Raw genomic sequence first — 15,736 nt, 5'->3', positions numbered from 1 at the left:
ATTAGCTTGATGTCAGATGCATCCATACAAAGAACAATACCCAGTGACAAACTGACCATAAAAAAAGCTTTATTAACCCTTTTGCACCAGCAGTTGTTCAGGTATCCATTGCCAGCAATGGAGTTCAAGCCAAGTGATCCAATTTTCTGCCCCAAGAGGTTAGCACTTTACATTCACTTACAAAGCTGAGTGAGGTACATTTTCAGAAGTAGAAAGATTCGGTTGCAAGTCCCATAAAAAGATGGAGTGTTCCTTGGCCATTTTAATAGATTAAGAACTGGTATGGTCCTTGAGAACAGGAAAATGCAGGCATTGGGAGCTCGAGGTGTCTCAGCTTCCAGGGAGAGCATGGTGACTGCTAGCACAAGACCCAGTAGTCCCCCTCCTCAACCTTTCTACCTCTCAGGAGTGGACTCCGTGCAGGTAGAAGATCTCATCTACCACAGTTTGGTTTGGAAACCCAACCTGAGGGGATTAAGAGATTCCCTGGGCACACACTGTAAACTCAGGATGAGAGGAACAGCGAGACCTCTATGCTCAGTTAAGCTAAAGATAAAAAAAAATAAAACTGGTTCAACCAGAGGATAAAATACTGCCTACAAGTCAGGATCTGAAGTTGAATGTAACCTGTATACTTCATTTTCTCCCCAAGTCTTCAACCAAAAATGCATTTATCTGGACACATACATAGTTCAAAAGGCACAGGAAGTAAAAGCATTTCTGAATGACCTCGTGCGAATTCAACATCAGTATAACTGTAAAATAAATAAATATGTGCAAGATTAGAAAGATCACAATGTTCTGCATGACATATCTTATTTCGTAAAAAAAATACACATACGTGCATACACACACCTCATTGAGAATAAAAAACAGTACATACACCCTTTTATCAAACTCCTATACATAATTTTATAGGCATTCAGTACATCACCATAAGAAACATTTAAATTACTACCTTAAAATGTAACCAAAGGGTTGGTTTTTTTTTCTATACAACCCTATACATATTTAGGTGTCTGCAATCCAGATAAGTACAGTACGTACAACCTCTCCCCCCGCCCCCAAGAGAAACTGCAGTTTTTCAGTGGGGCAAATCTTCCCAGGTAACAGTTCTTTTCCCCTCATAAAATACTCTGACAACTGCATGTTCTGTAAACCAGCCAGAAGCTCCACGTGCATGTGACACTCTGCGATATCAATAAAGAACAAGTGTTAACAGTGTTCAATTAAAAAAAACCCCAAAACCCAAAACCCAAACAAAACCCAAAATAGAAAGATAGTGGCCAGTTTACAGGTAACTTGGCAGCAGTTTATAGATGAGATAAAATCAAGGTGCTTAAATTTATGTGACGGTCAACATTCCTCCCAAAAAAGGGAACACAAAGATAAAATGAACCTCTCTCAGATGCTGTTGGACTCTTAGCTTATCACTTACAGTGAGTACAGTTCTATTGCAGTTTTCTTTTTCAAGTTTTGCTGGAAGAATTCAGCAAAGTATTTGGGACGCAGGAGCAAGGAAAGGGAGAAACTCAACATGAGCTACAAACTGATTCACAGCTAAGTTAACATTTAGAATCTAGCTTTCTAAAACAAAGATTTTAGAGCATCTCATTTTCATGGCATAGGACATTAATTTTGTTACATGTGACACTTTATTCCAAGTTTTCTGCCAAAACACAGGGGCCGAAAATTATTTTTTTGTGTGTGTGAAAAACACTTGCAAATTTTAACTCTTAATTCCTCGATGCCACTGGCTCCATGAGGAGACCAATGGAAGGAAAGTTTTAACTGTCATAGGCAGGATTATAAATTTGTACTTGTTAGCTGTAGAATACTTGCTTTCCTGTGAAAACAGTAAATATTACCTCAGTTTGAAGTTTAATACAGTACTTCTCCCTGAAACAACACTGTACAGCAGTCTGCCTCAGTCTCTCCAGCCACAAGGCAGACAGCGCATTTAACACAGGCACATCAAGTGGGATTTACATTTTTTTAAGAGAATCTTTCAGCTGCAACTGTCCTTAGCAAATTGCAAAGAGTGCAGCCATAATCCAGTACTCTTAGTCTTCGTATTTTCCTTGGAAAAAGACCCACACAGTTATCTCACTCTGGCAAGACATGACAGCCCGATTCATTTTCGAGTAACTGTTCTTAGTAATGGTTACTCCAGATCCTGTAAGTTTATTGTGCTTCCAGTGAACTGAGAGTTATCAGAACCTGCATCATCTTCAGTGGAATTGTGTGGCTCCTGTTAAAGCAAACAGACAGCATGAAGAGTTCAGTGCTTTCACCTCTAGATGCTTTTAATGTTTGTCAGTAAGATTATCTTGACATTTATCCAAGACCAGAGAAATGCTTTGAACAGTTTAGAGGAAACCCAAAGCTTTCCTACTTTAGGGACCCACTCAAACAGTGCTGCTCCAGTTTTAGTTTGGAACACTTCAGAGGAGCATTACTGATGGAGATAAATTTAAAATCATTGACTATTTGCTTTTCCTCTATTAACTGTCTACCATGGCCAATGATCCTAGTACTTCTAGGTTTATCACAGTAAAGTGCTCCTCTCAAATACAAAAGCTTTATTTTTTATCCAGGAGATGCACGCTTGGTAAGAACAACTGCATTGCAGAGTTTATCAAAACCAAAGCCCCTCATGGTCAAGTAGAAAATGTGATTTATGTACAAGCTAGTCATTCATTGTTGTTCAGTTCTCAGCTGCTCTTACTCACTAACGCACAGTTTACTGGAACAGCAGATAACAAAACGTTTATGCAAGAAGCTATACAAAGCTTTCTGCATTCAAACAACACTGAAACTCAGTAGTTAACAAAGGCAAGCAGTGAAACCAAAGTCTGTGGAAGGAAGCAGCCTTTAATCTAACTGCCAGTCCCATATGGACACTGCTCTGAAATCTAGGCTCAATATTTTATGTCCCACCTTCCACCTTTCCCGTAGCCTGTTGCATATCAATTCTGAACCGCTTTCTTGACCCACTTAAAATCTGCAGGGTAGGATCAGGAAAACAAGGACAGGGCACTTAAGTAATAAATGAGTAACATTTAGTTATTCATTACTCGGTAACTGAGGAAGAAAAACATCCACCTATGATGCGTCAAAGGTTGGTGACATACACAAGATAAATCTTCCAGTGCAGGTCTCTGCTTACTGCCTCTTGTAAGTGAAATTAAACTCCCAATGGAAAACAAGGTATTTTCATTAGACAGAACACCAGTGTTCACAGTAAACTGTCTTCACTTTCAAGCTAGGCAATAAAACCCAATGACTCTGACATGTAGTACCTGAAGTATGTGAACAGGTAAATCCACAGTAAGCTGAGAATGTGACGAGGAGGACTGAGAGCTCAGTTGAAAGGGCAAATCTCCCTCTCCCGGGGAATCATCCTGTGAACACAGAAACACAATATAATTACAAGACCCCCAAGCATCTCAGCACATTAGCACAAATTTCACTCAGCCTCACTGTACTAGTAAGGCTTAGATCCACAAAGATACATGGAAAGCTAACTGCCACTTAAATCTGAACCTAGCTCAGCGTACAACCTATTATACTATCATAATCAACTCGGAAAATTGGCAAGATCTGAAAAGGAAGGAAAGAACGGTTCATCTTCCAACAAACATAAGACTTGAAAACATGCGACAAGTTTCATCATATTGTGTGAAGCTGATACTTAACATAGAAGTTATAAACATTTACACCCGTCAGAAAACTAGACAGAGGGCGAACTCTGTCCATAGCTTCCTCCATACCATATGTTGTTAGGAATAAAGTGGAATGAACTTACCCTCTCTCTGGATACTACACAAACATACATCTGGCCTAAATGTATTACCCACCATGCTCCACTAATCAGCCCACACAGATTACCAGGTGTATTTAGAAAAAAATTGTAATCTTTATTTCAACAGTTTAGAGAAATGATAGTTTAGGCTGAAACTTCATTTTGCGGGAATCTTTTTATGTCAGTCTCATTTACCTTGTAAATGAGAAAGAGGTGGAGTAACGCAAGAATTTGGGGGGGGGGGCGTCAACAAAGAAGAAGACTGGAGGAAAAAGTCATACTCCCATGAATCCCCTAAGGTAACACATGCTAGTAATCTTCTCCTTTTGGAAGAGGAATTACCCCATACTTTGGGACAGGATTGTAGCATCTGTTTTGCTGCTCTCGTAACTGCCTGTCCAAACTGGGAAAACCCTAAGCCCTTGAAGGATCAGAACTCTCACATGCAAAACAGAAGTTTGCTAAAAGTCTTAGTTCCATCACAGTGTTTTCTGCACCAAGTGTATCCAGCCTAAGAAGCTGAACAGGATGTTCCCTACAGTTACAGTGCCCGTGTGTTCCAGGCTGGACTGAATATTAGTATTAAACCACATGAAAACACACAATGCATCCGTTTGGCCCCCCAGCAGTTGTATGATTGAACCAGCTCTGTTGTCAGGCATTTCTAGGCCTCTGTAAAGCCCATTTCATATACACTTCCCAGGAAAGTGCTTCTTGTGGGCAAATGCCCTAATGGACATGGTACATACTGCAGACCTCCAAATCCCGCCTAGGGGCAGTAGTACCCGAGTTCACAGATAGTCAGATTCTTCCATATATGTGCCAGTTTGGGTAGCAGAGAAGATGAGAATGATTTTCATCCTCAGCTCTTACCTGAAGAAGCTGGATTTGCACATACTGGGCTCCAGTGGCAGGGTCCCTTATGGTCAGCCCTCCGTTTGGCAGAACTATGTTGCCACCCAGTCGACTGCCAGGAGTGGATGACGAAAAGTTGGTAGGGCTCACCTTACCACCCTTGCTTTTCCTCTGACCAGAGCCAGATGCCCCTAAGAGAGAGCAATTTTCATATTTAGATGGTCAGAAGCAATTTGCCAAAGTTTCCTGCCAGTATTTTTCAATTTTAGGCAGTTATTTACACTACACAGCAAATGCCAGGAGCAATGCAATATAATTAAGCACCATCTGATAACTGCTAAAAGGCCAGACAGCAATCAGCTGATGAACTCCAACTGCTGACTGAGCATCTTTTTACATGAATGCCATTAAAACCACAACACAAACTGCTAAGCTTAGGGCTCACCCCTGTGGTAGCAAAGAAATACCGGCATATTTGTGGAGTTATAGAAAGGAATTAGGAAGAGGAATTGCAGTTTTTTATTTTTAATTTTGCAACTAATTTCCTGAGAAGTCATGGACATCATTTCTTGAAACTGTAAAAAGTGCATAGTGAAGCTCATCTATTTCCAGAAAGATTTCAAGGACTATTAGGTAGAACAGGCTACAGAAGTATAACTATCACAACCAGTTTAAAACAAGATGAACCAGCTGCTTGTATCACAAGCTGAAAACCAAAAACCTCATCAAAATAAATGTAAGTATAACATCCTGTCAGCTGTTTCAGGGTTTGTTTTGTTTTTAAAATCTATAATAAATAAAAGGCTTGGATGACTTCTTTTTAAACACTCAGCTTCCCTCTACAGTGTTTATTCAACCTACCTAAACCAATTAGAAATACAAGGCTCTAGATCACTTTGAGAAGCACATAGTAGCACTAAGGCAACATGTGGTGAAAAGTGGACTATGGGAGTCTTGAGTACGAACAGAAATAGGAATTTTCTGAGGTCATTTTATGACACATGCAGATTAAGTGCAATCATCTTTTTAAACTAATGTCTAAAAGACATGTTTGATGATACAAGCACACTTAGAACTAGCTTTGTAAAGCAGTTATCCTTCTGTGTGATGGTTCACTGAACCATATAGAATTTATGCACGTATGCCTTTTATGGATACAGTGTTGAGAGGCAGAAGGTATTAAGAGACAGCAAGGAAGAACTAAATTATATATGATGTTCTACTAAGCCGTACATATATGTGATGTTCCACCCCGGCCCCAAGGCTAGACACAACTCAAACATCTGAGCTCATGCAAAACTAGTGAGCCATGGACCATGTTTGATCTGACAAAGTAATGGCATATAATTCACATCAGACAGCTTTGAGTCAAACCACAGTTTAAGAGAAAGAGGATACATCTGAAATCATGACCTAAACCTCACCCTGCACAAGAACTCTCTACACGGCTAAAATGCAAGAGAAAGGTTTGAGTATTTCTAGATAATTAAGAAATAAATTCCTTAATAACTGTGTACGCAGTGTTAAGTGAAACACAGAAACAGAAAAAATTCAGCTGATGTTTTCATTGTCTGTACTGAGCAAAAGAGAAGCCGCTAGGTAAGACTAAAAGCATAAACAACAGAAAGCAATGTGACCTTAACTTTTTAATAAGAAAATAAAAAGCAGATGAAGAGATGGAGGGATAGTGTCTTGTTAACAACCATGAAACATATGGTACAGATTTCTTTGTAAACTTACTGTGAATTTGATATTCCACAGAATGTGATTATCCTGAGTAACAGATGGTACACCACATGCATAATTATTTTAACTAGCAATAAACCGGATGGGATGTTTAAGAATGTACTCAGATACCTGCTCCCATTTCACTGCTAAAAACCCTAACTGTATTTAGTAAATTTAACAAAATTAATGGCTTCTCACCTGTGCTGCTCCCATTCCCTTTTTGTTTTCTTTTCTTAGCTAACTGAATGGCTCTGTAGTCTGTTCTCGCAGACCCACTGCTCTCCTGGAAAAAGAAAAAAAAAAAAGCCAAGAGATGCAAAGGTTTTTGAATTCAAGAACAAACCAAGACAATGAACACAGACTAATGAGTTCTCAGTTGCAGTTATACACTGAGTTCTAGTCTCCCATGCTCTTCTGATTAGCGTTTCAATAAATTCCCTGTATATACTAAATCTCTGGAGTTCAACACAAAAGGAAGGTAGCTCCACATTTTTAAGTGTTCAGATTTTAACAGGGCAAACATTTACTTTGTAATGTAAATAAACAGTTAAGTCTACAGTAACACAGGGAAAGAAAGGGAAGAAGTACTTAAAACCAGAATGAGATGAAAATGTTGCAGTTACTCTCCCAGCCCAAACCTTTCTCTGAAATGAAATGCACATTTTTGTGTATTCTCCTAAAATCCATTTCACCCTCAGACAGATGGCCACTTATTTTTTAATCCCTTATTTTGAAAGGTTCTCCTTAACTCTCCCCACCAGAATTCCAGTATTTCTTAAGAGAAGTTATCACCGCACTAAATCTACTTCTGACAACACATTATTCAACATAATGTTGTAAATCCTTCACCAAAAAAGCCAAAACTTGTGATCTGCAAAATCTGAGAGAAAGGTCTCCCTATAAGGTGTAAGTAACCATGACTTTGGGGATATCCATTGTATATCAGTCACCTAGGGGTAAAACGAATATAGTTACTGCATACCAAAAATGAGCTGCCAGTCACTGTGCCAAGATCCATTTCCTTCTGTGCACTGTAGCTCCCTGGCGGGTTGGAGAAGACAAACTGCGTCACTACTTTGCTGCCCTCTTGTTGACTAACAACGTCCGAGCTAGGAAGCAAATTCCGTTCAACTTTAGTTGGTGTTAGTAACTCAGGCACATTGGTACTGCTGAGGCTACTAGAAGGAGTCAAAGTGGCTGTGTCAATTGTTAAATTATTGCTGGATGTCAAACCGTGCACATCTTGACTGGAATTCCTCACTGACAGAGATGCTAATGAACCCAAGGCTTCTGCATTGACAGTCTGTACATCATCCAAATTTAAAGTGCTTTGCTGTAGAACTGTTGCACTGGTTCCCAGCAAGAGAGAACTGTCCAGGCTCTGTGGCATATCGCTGCTAGCCACCAGTATCAACGGATCAACTGCCTGGCTTAAAGAATTGTTACTGACAGGCAGGTTTCCTCCAAGCGTTGAGCCCACTGAAGCAACATCAATTGTGACAATTCCAGAGTTCACTAGCGCCATGTCTGTTGCAATTCCAGAATTGTTACTAGACACGTTGGAGAACAGGGATACGAGGTCTATGTTGCTGAGATCGCTCTGTCCTGGACTAGTGAGTTCGCTGCTGGGTGTGAGGGAGCTGGTTGCTTCGAGCTGAGTTAGGAGATCTGGAAGAGAAGGGTTTGGTTATAAGACGGACCTTTCATCAGACAATGGGGAGGAAAAATATGAATGATCAAAGGAGGAAGCTTAAAACTTTAGATTCTCAGCCTACTAAAACACTTCCCAACTTTCCTGAAAGCAGATTTAAGGAAAAGAAGCTTACTGAAATAAGTTCGCTCCTTCACTGAGAAATTTTAGTTACAAAAGCACTTGCCAAACTAAGTTAGGTTGTAGAGGAGCAGAAAGAGGAGTGCAAAAAGAACTGCTTTTAGTCATTACTCATATTTTACAGATGGCATGGAGAAGGACAAGGTCTACTTCATTCAAAAAAACTGTAATTTCTCACAGTTTCACACAGGTCAAGCTCAAGTCTCACTTTCTGACACTCAGTTACAGGTCCCACTGAAAATTTTAGGGGAGAAAACCAACTCCTGTCTCGGTGAAGATTCTGCCATTCATAGCAATGGGGCTCCGATTTCAACATCAGTAAATACACATTTTCCTTAATAAAACATTTAGCTTTTTCACTGCTCCCTCCTATAGTTTGAAAGAAATACTATACCTGGGCTGAAGTTATGCTGTTTTACCATGTGTGTCTTCATACTGTGTTTGGAAGTGAACAATTTATTACAACTCGATACAGGGCAACGAGTCTTTAATGAGTCCACATCCTGAAGATGTTTTTTGGAGTGAATATACAGACTACTTCGTGCTGAAAATTTTGCACAACAGCCTGCAAGAAGATATACAAGGCTTTAAAGTTTCATCTAGTTTCAATTTAATGTTCATATTTAGCATCTTAACAAAACAAATCAGAGTAGCTCTGCAGAACTCTATTTGCTATTTTGCAGCGCCTGTGCATACATTCAGAGGAATCAGAAAGCCAAATATACATTTCCTCAGTTTACATCAAGGACATCTCAGTAGGTAGGACAGTTCAACAACCTGTTTCTGACAACAAGAAACTCTTAAGTCATTAAGTGTAATGCACCACCTTTCCCTGCTATGGCATCTTAAATGTAAACTCTTCACGACGACTGCTGGCAAAACCATTAAAAGGAGAAACAATCACCAAGTAGAGCTGCCTTACTTTATGAAGCAGAATATTCCAGATCAGACCCAAAATCTTTGTTCCTGGAGTCCTAATGAAGCAACAGAGGTAGTGCTAAGAAACCAACGGAGCAGCAGTGAGGCTCCCGTATGACTACAACAGATACCACTCACACAGCCATCCGCCGTCCCAGCAGCTGAGTACCACAGTGCAACCACTGAACACTTGAGATGACATGTCACAACAGCAAAACATGGCCACAGGACCGCTTTTCACTACTTCTGATGAATTGTGAAAAAGCTGAGCTACAGAAACTGAATATCAGAAGTAGGATTTTTCAGAATAAAGTAGTCCTGTTCACCATAAAGAAAATAAAGAAATAAAAAATCAAGCTAGAGCATGAACCAATGTTTCCTCCACAACCCATAAATTTGATGTAACTCGTTCAGTTACATATCTTCTCTTTAGTTTTACCTCTTCAAACTCTTTTAGAAGACTCACTCTAAACTGTTCCAATTCTGTAACAAGCTTGCACTTGGGGAAAAAGCACACAGTCTTTAGGCAATATACACGCCGATTACCAGTTAACACATGCAAGAGTTGAACAATACCTTCTACTGGACACTCAAATGGTTTTGTACCAAGGTGAGTTATACTGTGGCCTTTCAAGTGTTCTGCTCTTGTGAAGGACTTCCCACAGCCTTCTACTGGGCACATAAATCTCCTGTCATCTTCGTGTTTCCTACAAGGGAAGGAAATTGCCACTGGCATGATTAAATCCACTGCTGCTTAAGTACTGAAGAAAAACAAATAACAAGTGATTTCAGACAGTATAATCAGAAAAGGCTACCTTTTATGCCTCAGCAGCTTGGACATACTGGTGAAAGACCAGCCACAACCTTCAAAGTCGCAGACAAAAGGCCTTTCACCTTAAGCAAAGAAAGGTTACATTAATAATCTACATTAATAATCTAACATGGAAATACACACTGCTACTAGAAAATCTGAAGAGCTGCTTAAGTTGAATTAATTTCAGACAAGAAGACTCAACTACTCTCTCCTGCAATTCCCTGCGGAGCACTGTGATGCCCCTTCCCACTCGTACAATCTGAGTCATCTTTAACTCAAGGCCACTGCATCTTTCCCTATGCATCAGGGAGCACAGATAATTATCAATCCATCTCATATTAATCCGAGCTATCTTGAAGGTGCTTCAATAACCAATAATAGCATTATTCAAAACAGGAACACAGCTGAAATGTTTTTTTCTGCTTTCATAACCTGTGACTATATGCTGACTTTATATTACAGTGAAGTATGTGAAATTGGTTTCTATCACATCTATGAACTTTCACTTAACAAAAGTGACACTTTAAAAAACCCAAAAAACCAAACCCCACACTGTTAAGCCATGAGACCAGGAAAACAGAAGACAGTAGACAGTACACACAATTGCCTTTAAAACTTAAGAGGCTGGATTTCAGCTTAGCAGTGGCCCTCGCAAGTCAGGAGTGCTTGCTTGGGTTGAAATTTTATCTTCTTGCTGTTCCAAACCTTGGTACATACATTCCACATGTTCTGAGAGTTTTTTAGCCATTTGTTTTGACGGAGATTAGAATTTACATAACGTTCCAAATGTCTACGAACTTGGGAATAGAGCTAGGATAGTTTTTCTGAACAGAGTTCACATGCGAAAAGCCACAGCTTTGCGCATCCATAGCTACTTCACATTTGGCAAGTTCATTCACCAGCCTCCTACCCCCCAGAAGGCCAAGAATCAAATGTTTCCACTGACTCCAAGTAACTCATGTCACCCTTTCTCCTTTTATGACTTTCAGTTTTTCCAGCAAACTGAAGTCCACTCTCCACATATTCTCTCCCGTGAATACCTGTGTGACTCCTCATGTGGATTTTCAGTCGGCAGGCTTTGTCATACTGCTTGTTACAGCCAGGGAACGAACAGGAGAACTGCTCTTGCTCTCTAAAGTGGGCTCGATTATGGGAGAATAACGCACTCACTGTGATAAATGTTCTTTCACAGCCTGGGGAGAGAAGGGAAACAGTGCATCAGCTTGATACAAAACTGAATCAGGCAAACTGCATTCTTTTCTCCCTCCCAACTTTTAGCGAGGGCCCTTCATGATCCTTTTTCCAGGATATTACTTCCTGGCACACAGGAAAACCAAACAGCACAATCCCAGGGATTACAATTATTTAGCCAAGGCGGGCAGTCAAAACACATACAGCCCGGTTTGAAGACCTGTGCTATGACTTCAAACGTTTCACCACGCCAGCACAAAGCCACACGCAGGCTGACCAGCGAAGGCACAGCATCCTCCAGCTCCCAAACTTTCCCTCTCGGTAACCGAGGTGGCACGGAGCAAGGGCCTTCCTCGAGACTCTGGGGGCGATCCGAAGGGGAACGAGGGGCGGCAGGGAGGGAAAGCGACCTGAGCCGCAGCACAGGCTCACGGAAGGGATCCCATCCTTACCCGGGCGAGCTATTTTTTCTTTGGGAAGGGGAGGGAAGGGAACCAAGCCCCAGAGGCCCGGCTTACCGGGGAAGTCGCAGCGGTAGGGCCGCTCGGGCTCCAGGTGGCTGCGGCGGCGGTGGGCGGCGAGGCGGGCGGCGCTGGGGAAGCGCTGCCCGCACGCCTCGCACTTGTGCGCCGCCTCCTGCTCGTGGGCGCGGCTGTGGGCCCGCAGGTTGTACACGGTGGTGAAGCGCTTGGCGCAGCCCGGCGCCGCGCAGGCGAAGGGCCGCAGCTTGTCGTGCGAGTGCAGGTGCCGCCGCAGCTTGTAGGCCGTGGCGAAGGACCAGGCACAGCCTGGCACCGGGCAGCTGAAGGGCCGCGCCGCCGCCCCCGCCGTCCCCCGGCCGTCCTCCCCGCCGCCGCCGTGCGCCGAGAGACGGTGCAGCCGCAGCTGCTGCTTGCGGGGGAAGGCCTGGCCGCAGCGCGGCTCCGGGCAGGGGAAGGCCGGCGGCGAGCGCGGCCGCGGCCCGCTCGGCGGCTCGGCGGGGCTGGCGGCGGCGGGCGGAGGCGGCGGGACGGGCGGCGCGGCGCCCACGGCCTGCTCGGCGCCAGGCCCCAGCGTCAGGACGCCGTTCTCGATGCGCACCACCAGGCTCTGGTTGTTGATGGTGATGGTCCCCGAGAGGAGCCGTCCTCCGCTCCGCCGCCGCCATCGCCGCCAGCGGGGGGCAGCGGCGGCGGCGGGGGAGGAGGCGGCGGCGGCGGCGCCGCCGAGCCGGGGGCCTCCTCCGGTGGCTCGGCGGGCGGCGGGCCGGGCTGGGCGCGCCCCGCTTCGCCGCCGCCCGGGCCGGCCTCGGCCGCGCCGCGCACCACGTTGAAGACGAGCAGGAGCCCGTCATTGTCGGGCGCGGGCCCCCCCCGGCGGCGCGCAGGGGCTGGGCGCCGGGCTGGCGCCGGGCTCCGGCTTCTCCTCTACCAACAGCACCGGGAAGCTCACGTAGAGGCCCGACGCGGCGGTGCTGGCGACGGGGGAGGAGGAGGCGGCGGCGGCCGCCGGTTCCCAGTCGGGCGGCGGCGGCGGGCGGCGCGGGGCGGCGGGCGGCACGGTAGGGCCGCCATGTTGGGCGCCGGGCCGGGCCCGGGCCGCCTCCGCGGCGGGCAGCCCCTGCGTTTCCATCTTGGGGGTCCCTGTAGCAGCGGCTGAAACCGGAGCCGCGGGGCGGGGCCTGCGCGGGCCAGCGGGGAAACCCGGAGCGTGGCGTTACGGAGCGGGCGCGGCGCAGGAGGCGCGGGGGAAACCCGGAGCGCGGAGTCGCGGACGGGGCGGAGCGGGGCCCGGCGGGGCTACTGCGGGCGGGCAGGGGCTACCCGGGGCCGCTCGCCCCCGTCGGCCTCCCCTCTCCCAGGGGAAGGCTGTCCTGGTGGCTGTCATACACTAGCGAGCTGCTGCACAGCAGCTTGTACCTTTAATTCCACTCGATAGCCAAGGTGGAATTCTGTCAGTATTTGGGGATTGCTCTGGTATCCATTTATTCCTGTTAAGAGCAAGGAAGAAGCAGGGCCAGAGCAGAGCGTTGCTAAGCTTAGGTAATAGGTAAATAGTTTAGCAAAATAGCCTGTGCACCTTCGGTGGAATTATGACAATAGTATTATGAACCGGCCTAGAGCGATGCAGATTTCCTGCTCAAAGCGTGGCCGTGCCCCTCCAGTCACGCTAGCAGACGCGGACCTGAGCGAAGGAGGGCAATAAGCAGTGCTGCGGTGCTGTGCAGAGGGAACATGCTGTGAAGGACAGAGGGAAAAGGGACAAACACTGACAGGAAAGATTGAGGGTGGGAAAGAGGCTCCTAATTGACATGCTGGTGCTGAAGTCAGTTGAACCCAGGCAAAATCCCCCTACAAATTCAGCTAATGCATAAAAGGTTTTTTTTCATTCTTGGGCAAAGCTTTCTTTGGAGGAACGTTCAGCTGCCTTCTGGCTCTACCATACTTAAGGAAAAGGGAAAATTTTCCTGTATTTGCCATGGAAATGACACAAGCCCCCTCCTGCTGCAGGACCAAGGAGCAGTCCCAGCAGATGGTGCTGTGATCCTTCCATTGGGCAAATTATTTCTTTTTTTTCCCCCTGTGCAATTTATTATCAAATCTCCAAAAGCAAGGATGGGATACTGCTGGCCAGGCACACTCAGCTCCAGGAGAGCTGGTGCTTCTTGCCATAGAGCTGTAGGCACACCCAGAGCTCTGCTGTGCACCTTCGCAGCCATCTGTGCAGAGTCTGAAGTCCCTGGGTACCTGAGCTCGGCCTCCTCTGAAATCCCCCTTACCCCACTGCTGAGTGTCACTGGGTCTGGGTCATTCCTGTTCTTGGCTGCCCCTGGCCCCCCTGATCTCTCTGTGGAGGGCTTTGCAGTACCTTCCTTCATGGTCGTAGGAAAAGAAAGGTCTGCTCAGGAGTTTATTTCTTAACACATAAGTACATCCCTGGATGAAGGATGTCAAACCTGAAGGAGAAAAGAAAAAAAAAAATCAGACCACAAATCCCTTATGTTTGCCACAGCCTGGAGAGATGCAACAAGACCTGAACTAGGAAAGCTAACAGCTTTTACCTTTAAAAACCCCCTGTAGTTACAGACATACAAGTGACCTGCATGAATTATCTTTTGTAACTAAGCTCTTGCCTCTATCTGCAACCAGGCACAAGGTTTTTGGGACAAGTGTCTGTGTTTTGAGGAAAGCATTAAGGTACTAGGATTCATAGGAAGGATGCTTCAGCCTGTGGCAGGCTGGAGACTTCACTCCAGAAATTCACAACCTCTACATCCCCTGTCTGGATGTGATCTGATGCAATGCCTACAGATGCACGGCTTGAAGACTGCTCTCCCTGTATTGGGTTTGTCCAGCAGTGAGGTCAGCTACCTAAAAATGACATCAGCATCCCCACAGAACAATAGCCCATTCGCAGTCCCAGCTTCTCTGCAAACAAGTAAAGAACAGATAAAACGAGGCTCAGCAGAGCTCAAGAAGGGAATCTTCACGCTGGGCTTGGTTATGGTTTCTGTTTGCCGGAAACCACCTGGTATTTCATCCCAGGCAGTAACAGGTTACTGTGTTCCTGTGCCCTCCCAAAGGTATTGTAAACTTCAGTCAGTTCACATCTGTTAAGTACCTGAGATAAGCAGTTAAAAGACCAAAGTAGATTTAAATGTATACACATAACAATATATACTGCATGAATAAACAACAGTGAATAGTCATAAATATTTAATAATTGCTCATCAGTTCACTGCCTTTCTGTAACTCATGCTACCTCATTAATAAAGACTTTACAATCTGAACTTCAACTAGTAGCTCTTGCATAGCACTCATACATTCAGATTGTGTCTCCCTACATGTAGTCCAGAGGCATAAACTCCCAAGGACTTGAGTGGCATTGGGTATACTTGCAAGGTTATGACCTCTGGTCAATAAAGTTACAAGGATGAAATGAAGGTTCCTTTTTTGTCTGGGATGTGAAGGTGGGCACTCTGGCAGGTACCCCAGTACTAAACAATACAAATGTGAAGAATTCATAATAAATATTTCTTCAACATTTTGTCTTTGGTGAATTTTCACCTCAGAATTAAGATGAATCTATGGCGCAGCTCTACATTCCTTAGTTCAGAAAAGCCAGTGTATTTTCTGGTTGTTCCTCATGACAAAACACTACTCTTGTGCTTTTGGGCAGTGAAGACTAGAGTGGTTTTATACAATACCAAGATACTAACTTTGGACCCAGTCCAGTGTGGTTAATAATAGGTAATGCATAACATATGTCAAAGCGAAGGCTGTCAAATCTGGCTGACAACTACTCACATCTCAATCGTATAACTTGGCAATGTGGGCGGTTTTTTCCATAATATAAAGCAATTCCGATCAACTGCAGATTGCACTTCACAGAAGGTTCTGTTACAAGCAGATGCCAGACTCTCACTATTCATCTGGAGACGTATACAGTACGTGAACAGAGTAAAGAGCTGATTTGTGATTCAAAATAAACAGTTTCCTCTACTTGGCACCAGAGGCAATACAGAGTTGCAGAGCGTGCTCACCAAGCAAGTACTACAGGGTCGAACAGTTGTATCATTTCTTGAGACCCCACAGTCTGAGGACTGCAGCTCATC

General features: G+C 44.7%; 1 protein-coding gene across 1 annotated transcript; it reads right to left on the bottom strand.

Annotated features, from left to right (window-relative positions):
* Window positions 1–57: 57 nt before the first annotated feature.
* Window positions 58–13,958, bottom strand: ZXDC (ZXD family zinc finger C). The gene is given in 12 exon segments (XM_054837620.1): window positions 58–2,251; window positions 3,303–3,404; window positions 4,679–4,851; window positions 6,587–6,671; window positions 7,371–8,056; window positions 8,614–8,784; window positions 9,714–9,844; window positions 9,953–10,031; window positions 10,992–11,144; window positions 11,661–12,260; window positions 12,263–12,494; window positions 12,496–13,958. Coding segments are annotated over 12 exon segments (2,757 nt in total). The 5' UTR covers window positions 12,754–13,958; the 3' UTR covers window positions 58–2,164.
* Window positions 13,959–15,736: the final 1,778 nt, after the last annotated feature.

The sequence above is a fragment of the Grus americana genome, chromosome 11 (genome assembly GCF_028858705.1).
Source record: "Grus americana isolate bGruAme1 chromosome 11, bGruAme1.mat, whole genome shotgun sequence".
Classification (NCBI taxonomy): domain Eukaryota; kingdom Metazoa; phylum Chordata; class Aves; order Gruiformes; family Gruidae; genus Grus; species Grus americana.
Note: the sequence above shows the minus strand (reverse complement) of the source record. Positions and strands in the feature narration are given on the sequence as shown.